This window comes from Oncorhynchus clarkii, chromosome 27, assembly GCF_045791955.1.
Source record: "Oncorhynchus clarkii lewisi isolate Uvic-CL-2024 chromosome 27, UVic_Ocla_1.0, whole genome shotgun sequence".
In the NCBI taxonomy this organism is placed as follows: Eukaryota; Metazoa; Chordata; class Actinopteri; order Salmoniformes; family Salmonidae; genus Oncorhynchus; species Oncorhynchus clarkii.
Genome location: NC_092173.1, coordinates 17,748,209 through 17,771,852, shown reverse-complemented (window position 1 = coordinate 17,771,852; position 23,644 = coordinate 17,748,209). Strand labels below are relative to the sequence as shown.

Sequence of the window (23,644 nt, the reverse complement as noted above, 5' to 3'; positions counted from 1 at the left end):
ATGCAATTAAAAGGACAATCTACCCACATTTGTTTCATTGCCACGACAAATCAGAGTAAAAAAAAAAACGTTTGTACTTTCTTTCTTTTGTGAATGCTAAATTCTTCGTCATGGAGACAATGCCACAAAATAAAAGGTTCAGTCTTTGGCCAGTTTGCACCCTGTCCCATGAGTCCCATCTCAGCCACCAGTAAGTTTGACTGCAGACATCATGCTAAGTACCACAGCAGTCAGTATGCCTGGTGTGTCCTTGCTATAAGATGGTGCTATTCACAAAATACATGATAACTGCACTCTCACACAAAAACTGAGACAACCAAACAAGGGCAAATACTTATAAAATGTTGATCTTTATTTTAACCCAAACCAAGTGTCCACAATGAATGCACAACATAGCAAGTGGGTAAGAGACTGCTAGCATAAACAGTACATATCAATTCCATTGTCACAGTTCAGTTTCTATGGGAGAGAAAAAAAAGAGCATTATGAATATGGTTAACTACCCATTTAAAGAAATGCCACAGAAAAATTAATCTTACAGCTATATCAACTACTACAGACTGAAGACAAACACATACCATTACACATTGGCAGCAATGTGTCAAAAGGAAAGCCATAAATGAAACGCAGTAGAATTCACATGCTGAAGCCTTATTGGAGAGATCAGAGGGGAGAGGGCAACCAAATGGAACAAACATAATTTTGCAGAAAACATACACAATGTGACATTGTGTCCTAAAAAGGTGGTACTAGGCTTACATACAAATTCCCCAATATCTTCAGGCCATCCCTATCAGTTGGTACACTCAGTCCATCACAGCTATGGAGATCACACACTCGTGAGTTTGCCATTGCTGTGCTGTACCTCATTTCCTTTCTTCATGGAGCAGTAGTTATATTCATAACTTCATGGCTGGCTGGGTCAAATGATACGTCTGACTGTACTAGACAGGCCGCATAAGGATGTCCATATCATAGAAAATGTACAATAGAGAGGTAATCCTCTCATCTCTGAGCGGAGCGCCAGTCTCAACCATACATGTCCTCTCTGTCTGCGTTGTAGATCTCTCCCTCCTGCAGGGAGGCAAAGTTGAGGAAGTGAGAGGGCCGATGGACCTCGTGGTAGAACTCCTTGGGGTTGGACAGCTGCAGGTCATACTTCATGTTGGGGTCGTGGCGAACACCTGAAAGAGGAAGAGAGGATGTATTGAGATGCACTATATTGCCAGAAGTATGTGGATACCTCTTTAAATTGGTGGATTTGGCTATTTTAGCCACACCCGTTGCTGACAGGTGTATAACATTGAGTAAAGACAAACATTGGCCTTACTGAAGAGCTCAGTGACTTTCAAAGTGGCACCGTCATAGGATGCCACCTTTCCAACAAGCCAGTTCATCACATTTCTGCCCTGCTAGAGCTGCACCAGTCAACTATAAGTGTTGTTATTGTGAAGTGGAAACGTCTAGGAGCAACAACTGCTCAGCCACAAAGTGGTAGGCCACACAAGCTTACTCAACAGGACCGCTGAGTGCTGAAGCGTGTACAAATTGTCTGTCCTCAGTTGCAACGCTCACTACAGAGTTCCAAACGGCCTCTGGAAGCAACGTTAGCACAGTAACTGTTAGCCGAGAGCTTCATGAAATGGGTTTACATGGCCGAGCAGCCATACACAAGCTTAAGTCCACCATGCGCAATGCCAAGCGTTGCCTGGAGTAGAGTAAAGCTCGCCAACATTGGACTTTGGAGCAGTGGATCGCTTCTCTGGAGTGATGAATCACGCTTCACCATCTGGCAGTCCGACTGACAAATCTGGGTTTGGTCGATCACAGGAGATTGTAATCTGCCCCAATGCATTGTGCCAACTGTAAAGTTTGGTGGATGAGGAATAATAGTCGGGTGCTCTTATAAATGGTTGGGGCTAGGCCCCTTAGTTCCAGTGAAGGGAAATCTTAATGCTTCAGCATACAATGACATACTAGACGATTCTGCGCTTCCAACTTAGTGGCAACAGTTTAGGAAAGTCCCTTTCCTGTTTCACCATGACAATACCCCAGTGCACAAAGCGAGGTCCATAAAGAAATGGTTTGTTGAGATCGGTGTAGAAGAACTTGACTGGCCTGCACAGAGCCCTAACCTTAACACCATCCAACAATTTTGGGATAAACTGGAACGCAGACAGCGAGCCAGGCCTAAATCTCCTAACATCAGTGCCTGACCTCACTAATGCTCGTGGCTGAATGGAAGCAAGTCTCCCCAGCAATGTTCCAACATCTCGTGGAAAGCCTTCCCAGAAGAGTGAATGCTATTATAGCAACAAGGGGGGGACCAACTCCATATTAATGCCTATGATTTTGAAATGAGATGTTTGACGAGCAGCTGTCCACATCCCGATAACATGTTGATAATCAAACACTGCAAGCATGTGGTTGTAAAATGCTTATTCTCCTAATATGCTTATTTCCCTGATATGTTACACAGATGTTGAATTTCATTGTTTCAAATACACTAAGATTCAAAGACACTGATAACGGGCGTTAGCCATTATACAAGACTTTCCATTTAGCATGCTTTTTCAATCTAGGAATAGGTTTAATCTGTGTCTGCGAAATCCCAGGTTCTATGCACTACTCACCCATGAAGTTGTAGTTCCAGGAGACCTGTCCAGGCACCATGAAGAAGCCCAGGAAGCGATCAGACAGAAGCATCTGAACCCTCTCATAGTGGGAGGGCAGGTAGCCCTTGGGGTTGTTGCCCTTGTCTGTGTTCTGTCTGCCCCACTCGTACCCACTGGGAGTCAGCTTGTAGGCCGTCAGAGTGCAGGAGCCGGGAGTGAAACTGGAAATGAATAAAGATGTTATATGGTAGTTAGCCTTGATGTACAGATGCAACTTGAATGTTAAGAAGAGTGATGCATGTATAGGTGGAGTTAATCAATGTTTACAAATGTAGCTGGGGTGGTTGGGACGATGAATAACCTTGACGAGACCTGAAGGCCATAGTTTAGGCTAACCCAGTCCAGTGACGAGTAGACAGTCTGGGTTTAAACCAAGTCTGTCAATCCAACCAACATACAATAAAGCCCTCTATAGCCTGATCTGCTATATGTAGACTCACTGCTGATAAGAGTTAATAAAAAGCAAGTACAACAGTATCTGTCCTACCTGCAGGTGATGATGATGGTCTTCTCTCCATCCCAGGCGGGGTTGTCAGCCATGATCTTGGCGTGGCTGGTGACGTCCTGGGGGGAGAGTTGGGGAGACTCATTGGGCTGGGTGTGGATCCAACCCAGGGGCTCCATCTCCTGTAGGCGGAGAAGGGGTAGAGAGGAGGTGAGACACAGGGGAAGCAGGAGTGCGTGTGTGTTCTGCCCTGATCAGGAACTGAACACTTCCAATTTCAAAGGCTATGGCACACTTGGTATGAGCCTCAAAAACATAGACAGAGAAAATTAGCCATGGTCCATGGTTAATCACTTCCACGTAATGAGACATGACCCAGTAAACAGCATACCATCAAATCATATTATAAGCTTGTATCTGAGCATGTGTGTTTATGTGTGAGTGTGTGTATGGTATCCCATAAGTCTGTACCTTGAGGTACTCGTGTCCTGGCAGCTGATTGGGTAGGTGGACGGTCTGATGCGTTCCCCACTGGGGTACCATGACAATACACCTGATCTCCTTCACCTGGGGGTTGTCAGGGGGACTGGTGCCGTACAGGTAACCTGCAATCTGGAGGCAGAGAGGATGCACACGTCAGCGACACACATTCAGACTGACCGATATATAAAAACTATACAATAGACATGATTGAGGGTACCAAATAATCCTGTTCTAGCTGTATAAGCAGTTAAGCACTTCATTCATATATAAAGAAGATTACAATAATATCCACAGAAATGTACAAAGAGATAACTAGGAGAGGTTACAGTGACGCATACAGGATAAACAGTAGGCTGAGGTACTGACCTGGGCTCGCAGGTCTGAGATGCAGATGAACTTCTTGAGGACGTTCTTGGGCAGGATGTAGGTGTAGCCCGTCTCCTTGATGTCATCAGACGACACGTAGATGTGGTTGGTCCTCAGGTGCAGGTTGGCAGCAGAGATGGCCCTGCAGGAGGAAGTTATCAAAGAGCCATTATTGGCGCTCCATTCACCTCCGAAGCTATGGCCTTGATTTCACAACTCCTGCTTTGAGGAATAACTATAATATAACAATCAAAATGCTCCAAATTGTATTACATTCCCTTGTCAGCACCAAGGGTGATTGGAAGGATATACATTGCATTCGTAAAGGATTCAGACCCCTTGACATTTTGTTACGTTACAGTCTTATTCTGAAATTCATTTTTTTTCTCTTCCTCAATCTACACACAATACCCCATGACAAAGTGAACATAGGTTTAGAATTTTTGGCAAATAAAATAAAAAACAGAAATACATTATTTACATAAGAATTCAGACCCTTTGCTATGAGACATTATCATGTTCCCACTGATCATCCTTGAGATGTTTCTACAACTTGATTAGAGTCCACCTGCGGTATATTCAAATGATTGGACATGTTTTGGAAAGGCACACACGTCTATATAAAAGGTCCCACAGTTGACAGTGCATGTCAGAGCAAAAACCAAGCCATTAGGTTGAAGGAATTGCCGGTAGAGCTCCAAGACAGATTTGTGTCAAGGCACAGACCTGGGGAAGGGTACCAAAAAATGTCTCCCCCCTACATACCTGACTCTCCATTCTGTCTTGGAGGAGAAGGTCTGTGTCTCATAGTTGGAGGTTGTTGAGGTGATGATCTCGTCTCCGTGTTTGTTGACTGTGCGTGTCTGCGTGGCAGTGAGCTGGGACTGCTCCTTGGTCTGCTTCTCAATCTCAGCAATCTGCTGGCGCTGCTGGGACGGAGCAGAGATCTCCATGCCCAGGATGATGTCACGGATCTCAGACTGGGTCAGAGATGCCACGTTCACGCTGGAGAGTTCAGAGAGTCGAGGTCAGATATGGTTGAGGGAGATTTGGCATGCTCGCTTGTAGTGGGTATCCTAGATGTTACTTGATTCCATAAACATTTTCGCAAAAGCTTATTGAGATGGTTAGAGATTTTTCTTGTAGGTGTTGTGAACTCTCATAATAGCAAATGGAAGTTAATATACATATGACAGCGTTGTGAAGCTTCATGACAGCTTTACAAAGGCCACCACAGACATTATAGCCACTCACTTGTTCTTCTTTCCATAGTCGGCCAGGATGAGGTCTTTGAGCTGCACCTCCACCTTGATCCACTCCTCATCGGTCAGCGTGGGCCAGATGTGGTGAGGCTCTGTGATGGTGGTCTTATCGGGCTTCAGGATCACCTTGGCACGGTCGTTGTTCACATGGAGCGCCCTCAGGATCAGGATGAGACGGGAGAACGCCTAGAGACAGGAAACAGAGCCACACAGACACTGGTTAAACAGGGGTATGACAGAAACGGCTCGCCCAACAAAGGTTTTGCACTCCAGAAGAGCTTCTAGAATGAGAAACCGGACTAGACATTGTTGATATTTATGGCATCATTCTTCAGTTAGCCGGCTCCTATGTATACAATACACTTAATTTTTTTATAAACATTAACCGCTAATGGCTAGATTTGGCAGAAATCGCTGTTGAATCCTTTTTAGTCTCATTCTAGTCTTATCGGTCACAGGAAGTGAACAGCCACTCACGCCTTGAACCAGTCAGTCTACTACCACCACCTTGCTTAAGTCTCATTCTTGTACAAAAATAGTAGGAAGTAGACTAACGGTGTAGGAGGAGATGGTCTTGAGCCAGTCGTCATACAGGTTGAACAGGACCATCTGAGGCTCGGTGGCCTTCAGGATTAGGTCTCCAAACTTCTCCACCTTCAGACAGGCCTGGAAGGGCAGCTGCAGCTCAGAGCCCTTGATCACAATGTTGGGGAAGTCCAGCAAGTGGACCTGGGAGGAGAAAGGGATACAAATAAAATGTTAGGTTGTAAAGAGATTGTGATTGCTACACATTGGTCATCTCAGTTTTTCAATCATCTCAACCGTATCAAAATGTATCACAGAGAAAGAAGCGTGATAGTCAAAATATTTATCATCTCAGTCAAGTACTGATCTGTAAATTGGGCAGATTAACGCTATGTCTATATCAATGAGGTGCAGTGTAATCAATCAATGTAATTGTGAGGTATGGGGTATCACCTCGAGGGGGTCCAACATGCCCTTCCTGGTGACAATGATCTGTTTGGGCTGCTCCTCCACAGGAAGGGAACGAATCAGAGCAGCCACCTCCTCAGCTGTCTTCCACTTCGCCAGCTATAAAAGGGAGAGAGAAGAGAAGGAAAGAAAGAGGGGAGGAAAAGTAGTGAGGACATTGAGCATAACTAGTCTTTCATAAATTTTTGATTTGCTCCTTTCCAGAGTCTGATTGCCCTGTGCATTGCTAAAGAGAGTAAAAGGTATTTTTCATTTGAAGACGAACCTGTCCCAGACGTTTCTGTCCGGCCCACACAGAGGTGTGGATGATCTTGAGGAAGAGCTGGCCTGTCCTGGGGTTGAAGATGAAGATTGCTCCGTTGATGGGCTTGGTGGTCAAGTTACCCTCAAACGTCTGCAAGGACAGAGCAGGAGTATTTACATGACCGAAGATAGACAGTGTTTAACATCCTCTGAGACTAGTTACCTAACAGTATATATTTTCAGAAATGTTTCATTGTCTGAAAATGTTACAGTAAAAAATATTCTAGGAGGTACACTGCTGTGCCAGAGAATCCAACCCATAAAATTAGAAGCCCTAGAACGTTGACATGAATCTCAGAATGTCGGTTCTCTAATAATTCTAAATTCTAGTTCAGCCCCAGACTCCTCACCCACCTTGTGGATGGTGACACGGTATACGTTAGTGTCGTCCACAAACCAAATGATCTGATTGGAGAAGAGCTCGCCGTAGTTCTGGGAGGACAGGTAGGGCTCAGTGGGCTCTGAGGAGTAGAGCTGCAGACCCTTACGGATGCGCTCTCTCAGGACGTACAGAGCAGGGTTGGCCTTCATGATCTTAGCCATGGCCTGCTGGATCAGGGGCTTGCCTCCCGGGAACCAGTTACCGTACCCACTGGAGAGACGGGAGAGAGGTAGGGAGGGAGGAAAGAAAGAGGGTGGCTGGTGAGTTCCTATGTCATGTGATAGATGTAAACAAACAAGTGTTCAGTAACACCCTTGAGCTCACGTGTGTGAGAGGGCAACTGTTGACAACTATACAAGACTACTAGCTACGCTAACAACATTTCCCATCACTTATCATGTGGACATTAGTGGTAATGCTAGAACTCATGTCTACAGGCTAGCAAATGTATCAATTACTTGTCATGCAGACATTAGCAGAAATGCTAGCGTAGCTATGCTTACCTGTGGAGGTTGTAGGCAAGGTCGATGGCGATGAGCACCCCGGTGGGGGAGGGGTAGATGCTCATGTTGTCTGTGGTGTAGTCCAGGAACTTGGCTCTGGCGTAGCGCTCGATGTCGTGAGAGTCGTAGTCTCCCCAGCGAAGCTGTATGTCAATCCAGTACTTCTGGGTGGTGGTGCTGTCCATCACGTCCCTGAAGAGGGAGAGAGGTCAAGGATGAATTAGTACTAAGACAGAAATAAGGTCTCGATGTCGTGAGAGTCGTACTCTCTCTGGCAAGAATAACTTGGCTTCTTGTAAAACTTGGATCTATTATGTCATGGAAGTTTGGAAGCCGTTTCCATTTTTAGATGGCACATTAAAATGGATACCTGCAAAACATAGCTCATATCCAACCAACAAAGACACAGCCTCAGTGTTAACCTGAAAAAAAACTGTAGCGTCGTACTTTGAGTCAGCGAGCAGGGAGGGGCGTGAGACGTTCCACTTGTAGGAGGCGAAGAGTAGTATGTCGGCGCAGGAAGAGTTCATCTTGTAGGACTTCCTGGGGTGAATGGTCTCTTTCTGCACTGTCTCGATCTCCAGGGCATCCAGCTCCTGGTCAAACACCTACAGAGACAGAGGAAACAGATTTTTTTGAAAAGTTTCATATGATAAAAATGTACTTTTCAACCACGTTTTTTTTGTGATGTTGGTAGAGAATGTCCTTAATAAAATTTATTTGGGTTCTGCAAGTTATTGCTGCCTGGAAAGGCATTGAAGGGAAAGGTACACAAACGTATAAAGAAAGGTACACAGCCATGTCTCAAGATCATCCGGCTTCCTGTGATCCCTGATTGAACCAAATACATCAAGCTGGAGATAAAAGTACCTGACAGAGATCCATGACGACGCTCTCGTGGATCTTCTGCCACAAGTGAGCCCTGAAGATCTGGATGAGGGAGATTTTCAGGGTGGGGATCTTTCCGTGCATGAAGATCCCGGTCAGATCCAGCTGCACCTGGAAACCCACGTACACCTAGAGAGGACAGAGTACAGAGCATGATTGTGAGTTAAGAGTGACAATATAAGACACAAAACCAATCTGGGATATGCATCCGTGTGTATGTGTGTGTGTAATCAGGTATTCACGTTGGCCCTGTTGATGGTGGGGGACCACCAGAGGGTGAAGCGACGGTTGGGGATCTGGTTCAAACCAGATCTCTGGGCGTTGGTCAGCTTCTTCCACTTCATGGACTCCTCAAAGCCACTGGCTTTCTCCCTGTGGTGAAGTAGAGATAAGGCTGGAGGTTAGCTAGGTAAAACCCCACATCTACTTTATGTTATACTGCAATAAATGTCTGAGCATGAATAACATAAATACGTAAAATGCACGCACACAAACATGCAACAATAACCTACGTCACGTAGTGAATGAGTGTGTGGTACTGACCAGAAGAGACCCTCCCAGGTGGGGAAGTAGGTCCCTTTGAAGAGTGTGTGTTCCAGGATGCCCTCCACCCCTCCCAGAGCCTGGATCATGTCTGTCCTGTAGTTGTTGAGGTTCCACAACTTCCCGTCGTGACGCTGGTGGGTCCACCAGAACGGGTTCTGCTTCAGAACCTACAGGACAATCAGACAGAACAGAGTTAATGTTCTCCTTCACAACCTAGGACACAATGAGAAAGAGCATCACATTAATGCCTGGACATACGCTGAAGGCTTTTACCAGAGTTTAATAACTTTTGTGAGAGTACCACCTGGTTACTGTTTTACCTGGTACTGTTTGAAGTCAGTGCGGACCCTCCAGCCCTTGTCGTAGGCCAGCGTGTGTCTGTCCTTCTGGAACAGGGTGTTGATACGGGGAATACCTCTGTCCCAAGAGTCCTCTAAGTCCTCCAGGGTCAGACGCCTGACAGGAACACAAGACATCTATCAACTCTCATAGTACTAAACCTCAACCGTTTGACCATCTAGTTAAAGAATATGGAGCGAAGGCTACATTTACACTTTGAAAAGTCTTCTCCTTAGCAAAACCTCTAAAATGTGGAGTTCTACATTCGGGCATGTACCAAAATCTCCAAGTGGAACCATCCGTGCAGTGTGTGATTAAGAACGCCAAGTGGAGCTTAAATCCAGCCTACATGGGGACCAGGGGTTGAGATAGAGCAACAGTCTTGCCTGTGTAGGTGTTCAGTACCTGTTCTGTGCGATAGCCTCCTGTCTCTTCAGGGCGTACTCTGCCCAAACTCTCTGGGAGTCGATGAACTCACTCTCCCAGGGCTGAATGTAGCGGTACAGGTTAGGAATCAGCTGGTCCTCCTCGTGGCTCATACCAGACCGGAAATGGGTGATGCCAACGTCAGTCTGCTTTGACCACCTGGGGGAGAGGGAGGGCAGCAGGACAAGATGGGTTAGTGGCAGGAAGGAAAACTTCCCTCTAACTCGTAATTTAAAACATGCATTAATATGTAATAACTACATTTCAAAGAGGAAGTAATGCAACCAGGTCTATCTTCATTAGTCAACTAGCAATGTCACATCATTAACCAGCTCACATTTCTATCAATACCATGTTCTCTAAGTTTGCAGTAAGTAGACTTTGTTAACCTCATACAGGAACATTTATGGCCCTTTTTGGACAAATCCTAGCTTCTACACACTCCGCATTTTGCGCTTACCTCAGATCGGACTGTGGGATGAGGACGTGTCCCATGGACAGCATGCCCAGCCCTCCCAGCTCCTTGGGGGTGTAGAAGACTACAGGGGGGAAGCGACTGGGCATCTTGGAGTTGAGACCGATCTTGATACGTGTCTGGATCTTGTTCTCACATTTCACCAGCAGGTCCAGCAGCTCCTGGGTGTTGACCACCGCCTCACGGAAGTACGTCATCAGCCCTATCAGAGCCGTGTTCCACTTGTTGACAATCTGAGGGGAGATTGGGGGGGGGGGGGGGGGGGGGGGGGTTAATGTATTTCGACATTAGTACGGTTCTCATAACTACTGTTATGAACCCAACTAATGATGAATTTCATTTTGACAACAGATTTCTTTAGTTGGTATACTTCTATATAAAATTACAGAACCTCAGTGAAGAAAGAAACAGTGATGTTTTGTAAAGGAGTTGTTTACCTTGGTAAAGGTGGTGGATCCTGAGGCCATGAGGATCTGTCTGACTCTGTTGTGGAACCGCTGCATGGACTCATCATCCACACGCAGGAAACACTGGGCAGTACGCTCTTTGGTCACCTACACACACACAGCAAGAACAGCCTTGTCTTAGTACAAGGGACAACAGCGTAGCAGCGTATCAGTTCCAGTCAGCCACGGTGATGAAGGTCTGACTATCTGGTGGCAGCTGCCATGATCATTTAGCACACCACTGTATCGCCATGGGGGCGAAGGACAGGGTCAACTGGTATAAACTCAGTTTAAACTGGGTATAAACTAAGTTAACCAGGCAACATCCCTCTTCCTCCAGCCCTTCTCTCTCCATCCCTCCGTTTCCCCTCTCACCTCGTTCTGCAGGTTCCAGACTCCGTCCTTGTGGGTGAACTCCTCGTAGCTTGTGCGACACTTGGGCAGGATGCGGCACTCGAAGCCACACATGTTGAAGAGCAGGTTAGGGTTGTCTTTGCTGTAGACTGACACAAAGCTGTTCTCCCATTGCACCGTGGTCACAGAGCGAGGCAGGCGGTTCTTAATGTCCCAGAACACAGCACGACCCCTGGACAGTTACAGAGAGGGAGGGACAACTATTATTTCACAAGATAGGAGTATCGCTGTTCCTCCCATTCAAGTTGCTGGTGTTAAGTTCTAAATATCAGAGTAAGAGCTCAACAGACACTCTGAAAGCTTAAACAAAGTTTATTCATCCCAGAGGATAGAACAGCTGAACAGACCAAGAAGTGGTTCTACCAGTGGTGATATATATATATATATACACACACACCCCAATTTGGGGTGGAGTCTCCTCCTTCTTACTAAACATTGCATCTTTATTGCTAGGCAGGAAATTAAGTGATACGGGTAATAAAGTGTTCCTTCTCCCTTAATGTGACCTGACCTCAACCCCCTTCATCACTAAACCACGACTCTCTCCCCTTATCACTGCTGCCACATGTGATCGTTTCCCCTACACTCAGTACATTCCAAGCTTAATTGCACTGACCATTCCTCTTACAGATACCCATTAACTTCTGGTACAGACCGTAGACTAATCACACCCCTGATGTGTCTAGCACAACTAATGATTAATAATGTTCAATGTTTGGAAACAAAGATAAGTCCAAAATGCAGTGATTCTGCAGAGCTCAACTGACAATGCAGACTTCTGAAGCTGAATTAACCAGAATCCCAACATTGGTGAAGCAGGGAAAATAAAATGTGGACGTCTCACATCAGTACATCTCACATGAGTCCTGCATTATTTTTCTCAGCTACTCTGCTACTGTTCCATATAAAGAACAAGCAATGGGGGGGGGGGGGGGGGCGACAACGACTCACAGGTTGACGTCGTGCTTCATCAGTCTCATCCTGGCGTCTCTGGGCCAGCACTTCTTGTTGTTGTAGCCCACAATGTTCTCATTGTTGGGGTCAGGGTGCTCCGTTAGGTACCTCTGGATAAGGTCCCTGGCCTCATCAGCTGAGAACCTGGAAGAAGGAGAAAAGAGCAGGACACGTCAATCACTGAGCTTCTACAGATTTTAACAGATACCTACCTACATGGATAAGTCTAAGCCGTTAGTCTGCACCAAGTAAAATTTGTGTGTGTGTGTGTGTCTCTTCTGCTCCTACTCAGGTATTTGATGTAGCGTCAGTTAAGGAGTACTAACTTCTATCTAAGGTGTTGTGTTGCTGTTTTGTACCTGAAGAAGATATGTATGCGGTCGATGTATCTGCAGTAGAGGCGGATGGGGTGGGCACTCTCTGTGGCTGTATCCTGGAAGGACAGGAAGTCGTTGGGCATCTGAGGGGGTCCAGCCATCTCACTGGCCCGGTGGAGCCCCAGCACCAACAGGTCCATGACCAGGCCGTAGTACTGCACGATGAACGAGGCAAACTGCAGACCACGGATGATACCGTACGAGTTGGTGTGGTTCATGTCCTAGGATGGGAGAGAAGAAGGATATATATAAACAACTAAACAGTTAGTAGCGAAAAGTAAAAGGTAGAATATCAAACAATGCCATCATTTAACTGACAAAAAAGACCAGCACAATATCTTCGTCATTGCTTTTGAATGAGGAAAATTGGAATCTCAGTTTACTTCCTGAATTGACTCAAATTAAATTGACTTGATCCAAACCCTGCACAACAAACCCCTCGTCGAGACAGCAAGGTGGTCTCACCTTGTAGTTGATGACCACATTGTTCTTGGCAGTCATGTAGTCAGCGATGTTGTGGTCCACGATGAGACGCAGCAGTCTGTTGAGCAGCGTCAGATCTATTTTCTCATACATCTTTTCATAGCGAGACTCCAGCATCACGTTACACTCTCCCTCCATCGTCTCCCACACATCCTGCAGGTTGTTGATGCCTGGTTACAAAACACGAGGGAAAAACACTGATTTGTATCCTACAATGAATGGATATAGAATTATTGAAAGCGTCGAACAGAAACGATTGCAGAGGGCGTAGATACTTTTTCCTATTATACAATATGCATTGGCTCTGTGAATACACATACAGTACATAAATACAACTACTATAAACACACTCAAAATCTACCCAACCTAGTCCTCACCTTGGCACCACTTGTAGACGAGGAGTGGAGGAGGCTCTGTGTCAGCTGGTTTGATCCAGGGGGGGAAGAGACGTCGTTTGTCAGCCTCATACCACAGGTACTGGTCCAGGTAGGCATCCGTGATCTTCTCCAGGGGCTCCACATCATACACAGGCACCAGGTGACTGTACAGGTCCATGAACTCTATGCCAACCTAGAGAGAGGGGGGAGAAGAGAAATTGGAGTGGAATGGGTGAGTGCTAAGTTCATAGAAGCGAGATAGATTTGGTTCTTAGGACAGTTAACTTGGTCAACTGAAAGTTCAAATCATCTCCATATAGTTAGACGAAAAGGGATGAAATTTAGAGGGTGGCTTAAGCAAAAAGCCCAGTGTGTATTTAGAGTTGGTCCTGGGACTAACCTCTTTGAAGGCTCTCTGTGTGAGCAGGTGCCGTTTGATTCTGGACAGGGCCTCGTGAGGGTTGTCATAGGCCTGCTCTATCAGCCCCAACTCCTCTCTCTGAGACTGGTTCAGCCTGGACTTCACACTGGGAAGAGAAAACAACCACACGGTCAAATCACTGCAAGATACCCTAGCAGAAAGGATCTAAAGCCATCTTTTTCAGTACATGTTCCCTAACAGAAGGCTACAGGGAGTTGGTGTGTGTTACCTGTAGGCCTCTTTGAGCCTCTCCAGCGCCAGGATGAGCAGTTTGGTGTCGTGTTTGTAGGACAGTGGGGGGAAGGGGATGGGGGAGAAGCGTCTGCTCTCCAGCCAGTGGACTGTTGTGGTGTAGATGGCCACAGCCTCCTCTGCTGTGATGTATGGACCATCCTGGGAGACACAGCTGACACATTATACACACTGCATATGGCAATATGAAGTCATAGGAACCAAGTTACCAGTTTTGGTACAAATAAATAAGCTGTATCATTAAATTCGATTTTTCTATAAACAAACGTCCCATATATACTCACACATTTTTTAAAACAAGTGTCAGAGTATTATACTACCGACTCAGCCTGTTCTTGAGAGACTGGTGGCCCTGTTAACTCTGCTGGTTTGCTGTTGCATGGCTGAATTGTCTACACTCCTCACAGCAGAGAAGGTAGTTGCACAATAGAGAGAACTATGTGTTCTACCTCTATGGTTGCAACAGCTATGCACTTACCTAGTGCCTTCCATGCCATAAACGAGGATCATAGTGTGTGCTGTATTACCTTCAGGTAGTTGTGCTGCCTCTCCTGCTCAGCCTTCAGGTACAGACGGGTCAGTCTGCCCAGGTTCTTCTTGCACACAGTCTTGTCCACGGTTGCGCCGCGCCTGATTCGCTCGCGGTTGTAGTGGGCCGTGTTGGTCCACCAATCAGCTTTGGCCTTCACGTAGCGTAGGATCATGTTCTCGATGGGTGTGGGCAGGCCTGGGACCTGGAGGGACGACATGGATTAGATGTACCAAAAGCTGTCCCAGTACTGGATAGGTGTAAATGAACTACCTTCCAGTAATGGCAAATGTTGAACCTTTCAGGAAAACAAGTTCTGTTTATTGCTTACAAAATCATAATTGCTGAAGACAACTGAGTTTGTTGAAAGATTATATTTCTATAACATGTCACCAATAAATATTCTTAAAGCAAACATTCCCTGAACTGCTCCTACCTTTCTGGCAGTAAAATCAAGCACACAAGACCCTGGAATGAAGCCCCAACATTCATTTCCCCCTATATGCTGCCTCATGCCTTTTCATCTCTATAATCTCATACCTTCCAGGGGATGTTGGCCTTCCAGCAGCGCCAGGACTCAGAGAGGTGCTGCAGGATGGTTCTGGCCTTGTTCTGCTTGATGCCCTCAGGCATCATGTCCAGGATGTCGTGCATCACGGCCGCACGCAGCTCCAGGTCAAAGTGGGACTCCACACGCTGCTTCGTCACAGTCTTCGCCACGCCCTTGGAGTGACGACCTGTTGAAGGGGACATCCACGATTGGTTGATTGACTGGTGTTCCCAATCAGTCCATCAGTAGGAGAGCTTCTCACGATCCACAGTGAATTCATTTGCATTTTCTTGTCGTCACAGTTCATGTTCCTGCTTTTTCCCTCTCCTCACCCTTCACAAACACACTTATCGAAATATTTACTTTTCAAGGGCTCAAATGCAACTGGGTAAGCAAGTAGTTAATTGATAGGCCATTGTGCCTCATGTGATAATTAGTATCACAAACAGTTCTAACATCACCTATGATAAAGGGAAGTTAAAAGGCCTTACCTTCAAACTGCCTGGCCAGCAGGTTGCCCAGCCATCTCTCCAGCAGAGGGGTGATGCCCCTCATAAAGAACAGCCACACTCTCCATCCTGGTGCCCAGAACCCACAGCCTGGACCCTTACCCACTGGACCCTGAGAACACACAGCAAAACACATACCTTCAACAACAAACTCAGCCTTTAGTTGTGTTCCAATATAACCACCAATACATTTCAGAGCAGATGTGTTACTTAGTGGCAATAATGGAAAATTGTTCCTTTACGAAATCGACAACATAGGTAATGTTTGTGTGACCATTTACATGGATATAAGTGTGTGGGTGTATACTCAGTACTCACAGTGTTGAAGCGGTAGTAGATGAGGTGCTTGAGGTCCTTGCACATGCGGATCTGTCTCATCAGCTTGTACTTGTAGCGGTACATGCCAGTCAGCTGGCCCACGTGGGCAAAGATGTACTGCAGCCCGTCTGCCAACTACAGACCAAGGAGGAAATAGGTTTGAATTTCTAACAGGCACTTCCAATTGTGAGCCAAAATCAAATCATGCTATTTAACACCAAATAAAGGAAGATTTTATTGGGGCTTTGATGTTATTCAAGTGCTGTGTTGCTGACCTGGAAAGCATCCACGTTGCCCAGTCTGTACTGCACGTGGCTGTCCACCACCAGCTTGCTGAGACGCAGCACCTCTCTGCACAGATGGAAGGCATTCCCGAACCTGGACTTCTTACGTTCCTGAAGAAAAGACAGACACCACATGCACATTCAGCAGGGCACAAGGTTATGGACTGCATTTAGATAGAAATATGATAAGTAGAACAAACATGCCTCTGACACGTGGAATAATGTAAGGTTTATTCATGACATTTCTATCTGCAAATTTCCAAAGTTGGTCAACACCACTACTAAATTGTTAACTCGTTGCAGGTTAGATAAAACATGCTTGCAATGCAGCATGTCACAAGCACCCGTTAATATTGTGCTACACAAATTAGGATTTAGTTACGCAATGTTGACAACTAAGAAGGTCTGCGGTAAGCCGGGGGTTGGACAGGACTTCTCTCCGTCTTGCCCCTCTTACATCAGTTGGCATCTAGTTTGTCTGGTTACCTTCGTGGTGAGGGTCTTGACAGGCTTGAGGTTGAAGTTGTAATCCAGGTGCAGGTAGTTGAGGTTCTTGCGGTGGATGAGCAGGTTCAGCATGTTGTATCCCTGTCTGCACACCTGCAGGCCCACCTCCACCCAGTCCAGCTTAGTTGACTGGAAGAACTTGGTGGCTTTAAAGGAACGAAACAAGTACCTGGTAGGGGAGGACAGAGGAGGCTGGTCAGATTGTTGTACTTGTGGTATATTTCTTCCACAAAATTGTGCTGCAAATAGTAAATGTCAGTTATTTTTCCATATCAAACATCTACAAACAATCATTGATGAAATTGGGGGTTAGTTTAGTAACTTGAGAATCATCATTGATGCTTACCTCTTCTTCTGGGCCTTGGGTGGTCTGTGTTTGAGAGCGTTGAGTACGTAGTACTTGAGCAGTTTCTGGTAAGACACACGCACCTTCACTGGCTGGCCGGCCGGGCAGTGCTCACGATACCTGACATGGGAGGCAGTCAGGCAGACACTCACTAATTAGATTTTCATTTAGTATTACCATGCCATCTTTATTAGGTTTACAATATCAGCAGAGACAAGAGAGTTCACAGATATAGCAGTCATCTTCAGTCATTAAAGGTCTATGTATGACACGTTACTGAGTATTTATTGTAAAAGAGAAGGTTTCCAATGACTTACCTGGTTTAGAAAAAGGCAATAAATACATTTACACAGCAATATCAATTCCCATCCTACATCAACATTACCAAATAATGTTATTTGAGTGTTTCCTCACCAGTTCTTGATGAGTGGGATGTCGATAGCCCGCCTGGTCCTCCCAGAGCGCAAGTTGAAGGGGCGTGGTGCCCAGAGCAGAGCGATTCCATTGGCTGTGTTGTCTGTGTAGAGGGGTGTCTCCTTCAGGAAGGGCTCCACGTACTCTGGAAGCTCAAACTCTTCGTCATCCTCTGGCAGAGGCTCCTGACTCTGTATGGGGTGTGAGTATGTGTGAGAGATGTTGGGAGGGGGGGGGGGACGACGACGACGACAAAACAACAGGAGAACACTACAATAAAGAAGTATCTGCTATTAGTTGACTCCTCCAATCTCAAAATAGGTGTTTGAATGCTGATGGACCAACTGCAGCACAGATTCTGTTCAGCCAGTAACCCACCATTCAATTCAATTTTCCTCCAGTCGTTACGCACTTGCAAGCAAACCAATGCAAGTGCGCCTTTGTGGGAGGGCTACTAGCTAGGTAGATACAATTTGAGAAAACATTTCTGTGCCCTAGGCTAGACTGAGTTAAAGGAGCTGCTTGGGCAGGGTTCATTACAATTCAAGAGGGATTTGTCTGTGAAGGGCAATTTGGTTGCAGTGCATAACGTACTGTCCATTAAAAACAACACATACCTTGACTGAGTGTCTGTGAGAGATGGGGTTGATCAGGGGGTCAAAGTAAAACGCTGGCAAATCAGGATCCTCAGTCTTGATGAACACCACATTGGGAGTGTGGTACCTACAGAAACACTTGTCAGCATTGGTGGCATATCACCCAAATGTGTGCATGTCAATAGGAGGTTTCCATTTGTAGAATCTAGGAGGATGTTCTGGGGCCTGTATGAGATAGACAGTAATGTCAGTAGAGGGCATCTTTCTCACCAGGTGAGGTGAACGTGGTGGGGAAGGTTGTTGTACAGGTATGGGAAGGCAATCTTGTACTCCGTCCTGATTGGCTGTCTGATGATGATCTTGTTGATGTCGTTGAACTCGTTCCAGTCTTCATCTCTGAGATGGGAGAAGAGAGTTCAGGAACAGATACTTCCACAGTGTAATGCCCAAAAGCCACCACAAGTTAGACAGCACTAAAAATATTTATTTGAGCGATTCAGCAATGTACTTAAGAGTCCCCACTAAGGAGTAACAGACTAAATACCCCAGCTCTTACTGGAGGTTGATGTCCCTAACTAGGGGTTCAAACTTAGGTCCCCCGGGGATGGCCATGTTGAGGGCCTTGGAGGTGAAGAAGGCCTTCAGGTCAAACAGGTAGAAATAGTTGTAGTCCACCAGGTCAGTCAGCAGCTGGTTGGCCAGACGGTACAGCGTGGACATCATGGGCAGGGTGAACTGCCAACGCCTGTACGTGGTCCCGTTCACATACCTGGGGTTGAAGGGAAGGTGAGAAAGGCAGGTTCATACAAGGACAAAAAGAAAATAGACAACCAATCTAGTCGTGTTTTAGCTTGAAGAAGACTGATTTCAACTTACTCAGAACTTGTGCTAAACCAACCAAGACTTGTGTTTAAATATTGTGGCTTACATTAAGAGGTTTCAGGTCTTTGGTACGCTGTGATAATATTCTGATGACCACCAGGCAATAGTTTAAACTGTGCAATTTGAAAATAAAATGAAACTCAGTGAGCAGGTGTCCTTTACACATCAGGACTGCCCAGAGAGAAACCAAAACAGGCTTTGCTGTGACTCACTTGTTGGCGTCCTTGAGGGGCTGGTGTTCGTAGAGCCACTCAGCCACGGAGGAGTCCTCTTCTGCATCCAGCTCCATCTGGATGGCCTCCAGTGGCTCCACGTCCAGGATGTTATCAGCGTAGTCCAGCGGAGGTTCCTCATCGTCAAAAGGAGGGAAGCGCATACGCTTGAAGTGACGACGGTCCCTCTTCTCACGACGCATCATGATCCACATGGCGCTACGGAGAGAATTTAACTAGCAAGCGAACGAGGATAATCTAGGTGGTTTGAGGCATCTATGGCTAACTCTAGTTTAAAAAAATTCTAAATAGGACTTTAATGGAAACTAGGCATGCTTAAATCCATAAACAGTCCTCAATTGTTCATTCACTCTAAAAATTACACCAAAACAGAAATAAAAACATGCACGAACAGAATATTAGTCCGTCTTACCCCCACTGGGCGATGTAGACAGGCTCTATGACCCAGGGGATCTCGTTGACGAAGGAGATGGCTCCAGTGATGTGGTATAGGACAGGCACGTCTCTGATCTGCTCCCAGGGCATGGGCATGTTCTCCAGTAGCTTCAGCACCGCGTGGGGCATGTACTTCAGAGCTCTGTGGAGAAGACCGCACAAAAAGGAGAGATGGGAAGATTAGTGGAGACAGAGGAAGTGGTGTGAGCATTGGTTGAAAAGAGGAGGACGGGGGGCATAGTTAGCAAACCACAAAACATTTTATTTATCAAATGCTTCGTAAACAACAGGTATAGGCTAACAGTGAAATGCTTACTTTCCTCTCCTTTTGTGTGGCTTCCGTATGCATGTGTGCGCATGTCGTGTGTGTGTTAGAATGTCAGTGTAAGTATGCGTGTATGCCGGGTCCTGTTGGTTCCAGACACAGCTGCACTGGCACCGCTTGCTGTGTGGTAGCAGAGAGAACAATCTATGACTTGGGTGGCTGGAGACTGACCATTTTTGGATGGCAGTGAGCTTGGCCACAGTGATGTACATGGCCGTACTCAACACCTTGCAATCAGGTGCCTTACAGTTGCCGTACTGAGCAGAGATGCAGCCCGTCAAGATGCTCTCAATGGTGTAACTGAGGATCTAAGAACCCATGCCAAATCTTTTCAGCCTCCTAAAGGGAAAGAGGCGCTGTCATGCCCTCTTCACAACTGTGTGGGTGTGGGTGGACCATGTTAATTCCTTAGTGATGTGAACACCGGGGAATTGAAGCTCTTTACCCGCTCCACTAAAGTACAACCGATGTGGGTGGGGGAATGCTTGCCCCTCCATTTCCTGTAGTCCACGATCAGCTCCTTTGTCTTGCTCAAGTTGAGCAGTCGTGTCCTCAGCAAACTTGACGGTGTTGGAGTTGTACACGGCCACTCTGAGAACAGGAGAGGACTAAGCACACGTGTTGATGGGCAGCGTGGCGGAAGCGCTGTAGCCTACCCTCAATGCCTGGGGGCTGCCCATCGGGAAGTCAAGGATCCAGTTGCAGAGGGAGGTATTAATTCCCAGGGTCCTGAGCTGAAGTCAATGAAACTCATTCTTACATAGGTATTCCTTTTGTCCAGGTGGGCGAGAGCAATGTGGAGCGCAATAGAGATTGCGTCATCTGTGGATCTGTTGGGGCGGTATCTGAATTTGAGTGGGTCCAGGGTTTCTGATGGTGTTGATGTGAGCCATGACCATAGCTTCAAAGCATTTCATCGCTGTAAATGTGAGTGCAGGTTACCTTGGCGTTCATGTGCACGGGGTGTATAGAGGTCTGCTTGAAACAAGTTGGTATTACAGACCGGATCAAGGATAGGTTGAAAATGTTGGTTAAGACACTTGCCAGCTGGTCAGCGCATGTTCTGAGTACACATCCTGGTATCCCGTCTGGCCCTGCGGTCTTGTGAATGTTAACATGTTTAAAGGTCTTACATCGGCTACAAAGAGCGAGATCACAGTCATCCAGAACAGCTTGTGCTCTCATGCAATAATTGATCAAATATTCACTGAAGATTTCACCATTGTATTCTCCACATGAAATTAAACATCTAAAACAACCAGGTTCAAAATGGTAACCAAACAATGTGAGATTTCATCAGCAGTAAGATTAATGTATTCCCTGTACGGGACCTCTGTCAAATAAACACTTCAAAAGGGCTCATTTACTAGGCTACCCGCGCATGTTCATCCACTCTAAACATATTTCCAGCCTCCAAACAATGGTGAATGTTAAGAGGCATAAGTCACACAAAACATCCCAAAACTTAACATTTGGCAATTGTCATTAGGCCAGAATTTATGCAGCCACTCATTGCTACCTTAGCAAAATGTCAGTGTTCTCATCTAACCATAGGCTATACCACCCGTTTTCAGGTCCATTCAAATCAAAGTTTATTTGTCACGTGCGCCAAATACAACAGGTGTAGGTAGACCTACAGTAGCGAGGCTATAAAAGTAGCGAGGCTACATACAGACACCAGTTAGTCAGGCTGATTGAGGTAGTATGTACATGTAGATATGGTTAAAGTGACTATGCATATATGATGAACAGAGAGTAGCAGTAGCGTAAAAGAGGGGGTGGCGGGTCAGAATGCAGATAAGCCCAGTTAGCCAATGCGCTGGAGCACTGGTTGGTCGGCCCAATTGAGGTAGTATGTACATGAATATATAGTTAAAGTCCATTCGCTAAATTCTCCATGCCTCTGACAAGCAGTAATGATAAATAGTGGTGTAATAGCCTACAGTTTTCTTGCCATTTTGTTTTAATTATTGCGATAGGTTCATGTTCTATACGTACTGCGTATCACATTATTTATCTTGCCCAGGACACCGTACCGCTTTACATTCACCCCTGGGTATCATAAACAACATTTTCTCAATTCTAATCCAAATCACCAGAGTTCCATAGAGACACTGGGAAGTTGCTTCTTACCCCAGGTATACCCTCTTGTCGTGACGGAATTTCCTGTTGGTCATGTCACCGTGGTCCCTGATGATCTTACGGACGTGCTCAGGTGGCATGTCCTCCTTCTGGGCGTCAACAAACCCAAACTTCCTCTTCTCAGAGTAGCGCTTTGCCTGCAACTGCTGCCATTTTCTGGCTGTCGGATTGGGAAGAGAACAATAATGGTTATATGATATGTTCATTCAAAGGAATTTTCCATTTTATGAATCGAATAACAACCATGGAAATCATAGCCAAAGGGGCAATGAAATGTTATGCATTTTATTAGATGACAGCTCCATGAAGCCAGTCCAGTAGCTGTGCATTAGATAAAACACATGGTTCAAAAGTTCTCCATTGAGCTTAACCCACCTTTCTCTTGCAGTTTTTCCTCAGACATGTAGTCTGGAACCTGGGCTGGGGGATGGATACCTGGGGGCATTCCACCTGGTACCCCTCTATATGGGAAGGCAGCTGCCATGGCGACTCACAACTTGAAAGATGTAAACAAAAAAAACAGAAAAATTGGGCAAACTAGAATAATGTATTATTAGTTAACTAGGACTTCAGCAACGTACATAGTCCATGCATGTCAATAACAAGTAACGCATCAGCTTATTGTGCTCCTACCAAATTCATCACGACATTTTTCGATTTACCAACATGTTAAGGCATGGCTGCTGCTTGCTTTCTGGTAAATTATTCCTAATGTTAGTTAACGTTAGTAGGTGAACTCTTTAGCAGTGCAAAGTCTGGAAAGCTAGCCAACGTTAGTTCGCTGGCTAGCTAAATTATCTTAGCCAATGTGCGAATGCTTTGTAACTTAGTTGTAGCACGCGTACAATTTCAAGTGCGTCGTTAGCACACTCATTGGGGAGATAAAAAAAAGTGGTCAAATTTGTTCACCAATAGATTAACAAACTACTAACCTATGGTCTGATTTAAACAACTAGTTGGTTAGTAATTGTTATTGGTTGGGCGACAACTTTTTTGTGAAGGCCCAAAATGAAAGCACTAGCTAACGTTAGTCTGCTAATGCTAACCAGCTCAATTACACAACCAGAGGGTCTACCAAACCATACCTCCTGTTCCACGTCCAGGATAACTGCTTTGTAATGAAAATTGCCTTGGTTTGCACACGATTATAACAACATCTCTCTGTAAAAATTAAATGAACTTTTCCCCGCTTTTCACGATTGTATTGATTAGCCTTCCTCCTGTCCAAAGCATGCAGTGTGAACGACACCGCACGTTGCACTTCGCTTGAATTCACGAACGTACAGTACGCTGTTTGATGGATTTCGACCAACACAAACAAAGGAGCTACGCAAGAAGATGCGCAAACGTAAAAGACATGCGCACTAATTCAAAGTCCCCGGATGAAGAAACGGAAGTCTCGTCAGTTGGACAGGATTGCTGTGTTCGGATACTCATACTAACCGTACTATTTGTGACGTGGGTTTAGTAAATCGTATGCTTATTGGTCATAGTATGGATATACAAGAAGCAACAGCAAAACGATTCAAGATCGATTCATCATCCTATTCACTATTCACATCATCCTATTCACTGCCAGATTCTACAGGGATGCTGTCTGGAAAGCTGCTAGGAAGAACGCCTTCCTTCAGAGCCATGGTATGCGTTTCGCCGAGCATCTCAGCCCGGAAGACATAGAAAGAAGGAACAAGTTGTGGCCAACGATCAAGATGGCACGAAATGAGGGGAAGGCTGCTTACTTCGTCGGAGGACGAGGCTTCATCA

General features: G+C 45.8%; 1 protein-coding gene across 1 annotated transcript; it reads right to left on the bottom strand.

Moving 5' to 3' along the window:
- Nucleotides 1-331: 331 nt before the first annotated feature.
- Nucleotides 332-23,169, bottom strand: LOC139386353 (pre-mRNA-processing-splicing factor 8). Its single transcript, XM_071131888.1, has 43 exons — nucleotides 22,966-23,169; nucleotides 22,256-22,376; nucleotides 21,872-22,040; nucleotides 19,391-19,555; nucleotides 18,958-19,176; nucleotides 18,420-18,632; nucleotides 18,134-18,259; nucleotides 17,885-17,990; nucleotides 17,268-17,458; nucleotides 16,854-16,973; nucleotides 16,487-16,676; nucleotides 15,992-16,111; nucleotides 15,717-15,851; nucleotides 15,381-15,510; nucleotides 14,880-15,076; nucleotides 14,338-14,544; nucleotides 13,788-13,951; nucleotides 13,538-13,664; nucleotides 13,138-13,330; nucleotides 12,743-12,930; nucleotides 12,260-12,498; nucleotides 11,898-12,044; nucleotides 10,908-11,118; nucleotides 10,524-10,640; nucleotides 10,072-10,319; nucleotides 9,591-9,770; nucleotides 9,167-9,302; nucleotides 8,844-9,013; nucleotides 8,543-8,672; nucleotides 8,283-8,429; nucleotides 7,860-8,020; nucleotides 7,413-7,604; nucleotides 6,882-7,119; nucleotides 6,490-6,618; nucleotides 6,210-6,323; nucleotides 5,787-5,960; nucleotides 5,224-5,417; nucleotides 4,735-4,974; nucleotides 3,970-4,111; nucleotides 3,592-3,732; nucleotides 3,163-3,302; nucleotides 2,634-2,836; nucleotides 332-1,184 (listed from the first exon to the last, which is right to left on the bottom strand). The coding sequence occupies exons 2-43, from the start codon at nucleotides 22,362-22,364 to the stop codon at nucleotides 1,030-1,032; spliced, it is 7,017 nt and encodes a 2,338-aa protein (XP_070987989.1). The 5' UTR covers nucleotides 22,365-22,376; nucleotides 22,966-23,169; the 3' UTR covers nucleotides 332-1,029.
- Nucleotides 23,170-23,644: the final 475 nt, after the last annotated feature.